Here is a 2,768-nt window from a genome sequence, read left to right as displayed (position 1 = left end):
CCATGGGTAGACGTTCAAAACAGTCCCAAAAGCAGGTCCTGCGTTCCCAGCTGATGCAATTGTAAGGATACCATTTTTCATAGCATGAAAACTACCAACAGCAACTGAATCCAAAAACCCTGGTTCTAAACTACCCATAGAAAGATTGATAATGTCAACATTATCATCAATGGCAGCTTCAAAAGCAGCTAACATATCCATTTCGCTAGCACCTCTTGACCAATAAACCTTGTAAGCAACAAGTCGTGCTTTGGGTGCTAGTCCCATGGCAGTTCCATTTGCTAGCCAATTCAAGCTTGCATCGCTAACAAAACTCCCTCCTGCTGTTGATAGAGTGTGACTACCATGACCGTCCTTATCTCCAGGGCTTAGTGTATCGTTGAGCATCACATTGTATAACTTGGCTTGTTCCAAAATACCTTTGTAGAAGTATCGTGCCCCTATAAGCTTTCTAATGAACATACATAAATTATACTACAATAAATAATACATACCTATATATTCATTTAATATCAGTAAATTTAAATATTATCATACTGCCTAACTACGTTTAATTACAAGGTAGGGATAGGAAAGGGGTTCGTTAGAATTGAACCCATGGTCTACTCTTATCTGGGAAAGACCAACTGAGACAAGACTCAATTATCTAATTATCAATTATTGCAAAATTTAAATTGAAGAATACATTACAAATTATATATTTACCTATTACACTTGAACATTGGATCATGCTCGTTCGCACAAACTCCTTTGAACTTTTTTGGAATAGGCCCTAAACTTTCATCGAAAAAGCTAATATGTTTTGAGTGCACACCTAAACATACATAAATGTATCTCTTTAATTAATATGAACCTTAACATTTTCATCGTGACTTGCATAGCCTTTTGTGTAGTTTAAAAAAAATAAAATTATGTAAAGGACAAAAATTCAAATTTGTCAATTCAAAGAGATGATTAAGGTTTTATATTAGTTAAATTTGATTCAATTCATCCTTCTCATTTTATACACTCCCCTCTCGTGTGTGGTTATATACTAAGATAAATTAATATTTATTAAATGATTATATATTTTTACCAGAATCAATGTTTGCTATAATCATGTTGTCTCCATATGAAGATATATTCCAAATAGAACCTTTGACGTGGAAACCCTCTTCATGCTCTTCATGTAATCCTAAGAAATCAGGCGAATGAGTTGTTGCAAGTTTTACTATTCGACTCTCAGTAATTGATACAACTTCTGGATGCACTGTAAAAATACCAAGAATATTAACTTGGTAAATCAAAGTGACGATGCCTAATTAATACTTCTTCTATATTGGAATAAATTAAAAAAATTCTTACAAAAGTAGTTACGCTCATATGATAATAAATTCATTTATAAAGATGGATGATCTTACTAGCAAGCTTACGAGCCTCCTCTTCTTACAAAGTCGCCGCAAAACAATTAAAATATTTATTGAATGAGTATACAATCTTTGACGGATCATAATCACTTTTGAGTACATGGATCAATATATAAATACTCATCAAAAAAATTAAATTAAATTAAATTACATTAAATATAATCTTGGAGCAATTTTCATTTTACGATCAGTTTTGGTACCTTAATGATACGGAAGAAAGCAAGGCATGATGTGAATCAGTAATATCCTCAGGACTAGCCGATAAATGAGATCCCATATAAATTATGTAGTTCTACATATATAAATAAATGTCAAATAAATACTAACTTAATTAATTTTAAAGAAAATATTTTACTCACCTTGGGAACAGCAAAAGTAGGTACACTTTGCGTTGATAAAACAATGATGACGAGATGAAAAGATAAACGCATTAAAATTGACATTGTCTAAAATTTATAAATCTATTACTGCTAGCAATTTTTTGGTTTAAAGCTTTGTGTTCAAAATATTTTCTTCAACATTTTATATATATATATATATATATATATATATATATATATATATATATATATATATATATATATATATATATATATATATATATATATATATATATATATTTATTTATTTATTTATTTATTTATACTTGTAACTTTTTGAACTCTTCAAATAATAAATTATGATTCACAAGTATTTTAATTTCTTTCTTTACATTATATAATTTTTAAGAAATACTATATTTAGCCAAATAATCTAAATTAACTTATTTCCTATTTTCATGTTGCATAGGTTATTTTTACTTTTCTTTCCTCTTTTAAATTTTGGTTTAGACTTATTCATACAGGAATAATCTATATCTTAAATTAAGACTATTTTTAGTGTAATAGGAATAGAAAGGAGAAGAGGGGATACATTTCATTAGATCCATACATAACCAATTGATGCACGTCTTTCGTGTCTATCAATCAATTATTGATCATCTTATTAAAAATAGTACCTTAACAACTAGATTGTTTCTACTTTTTTATAATGATAATTAAAATATATAAACTATATATATATATATATATATATATATATATATATATATATATATATATATATATATATATATATATATGTATATATATATATATATATATATATATATATATATATATATATATATATATATATATATGTATATATATATATATATATATATATATATATATGTATATATATATATATATATATATGTATATATATATATATATGTATATATATATATATATATATATATATATATATGTATATATATATATATATATGTATATATATATATATATATATGTATATATATATATATATTTGTATATATAT

General features: G+C 25.7%; 1 protein-coding gene across 1 annotated transcript in view; it reads right to left on the bottom strand.

Moving 5' to 3' along the window:
• LOC130818618 (subtilisin-like protease SBT5.4) overlaps positions 1–1,890 on the bottom strand; it is a 4,604-nt gene extending 2,714 nt beyond the window's left edge. Inside the window, exons 1-5 of the mRNA XM_057684782.1 lie at positions 1,766–1,890; positions 1,607–1,698; positions 1,076–1,249; positions 706–814; positions 1–451 (exon numbers count right to left, since the gene is read on the bottom strand). The exon at positions 1–451 is cut by the window's left edge and continues 78 nt beyond it. Coding sequence (XP_057540765.1) covers positions 1–451; positions 706–814; positions 1,076–1,100 — 585 coding nt within the window. The 5' untranslated portion in view covers positions 1,101–1,249; positions 1,607–1,698; positions 1,766–1,890. The remainder of the gene's footprint in view (positions 452–705; positions 815–1,075; positions 1,250–1,606; positions 1,699–1,765) is intronic.
• Positions 1,891–2,768: the final 878 nt, after the last annotated feature.

This window comes from Amaranthus tricolor, chromosome 7 (genome assembly GCF_026212465.1).
Source record: "Amaranthus tricolor cultivar Red isolate AtriRed21 chromosome 7, ASM2621246v1, whole genome shotgun sequence".
NCBI lineage: Eukaryota > Viridiplantae > Streptophyta > Magnoliopsida > Caryophyllales > Amaranthaceae > Amaranthus > Amaranthus tricolor.
This window is presented reverse-complemented; position numbering and strand designations above follow the sequence as displayed.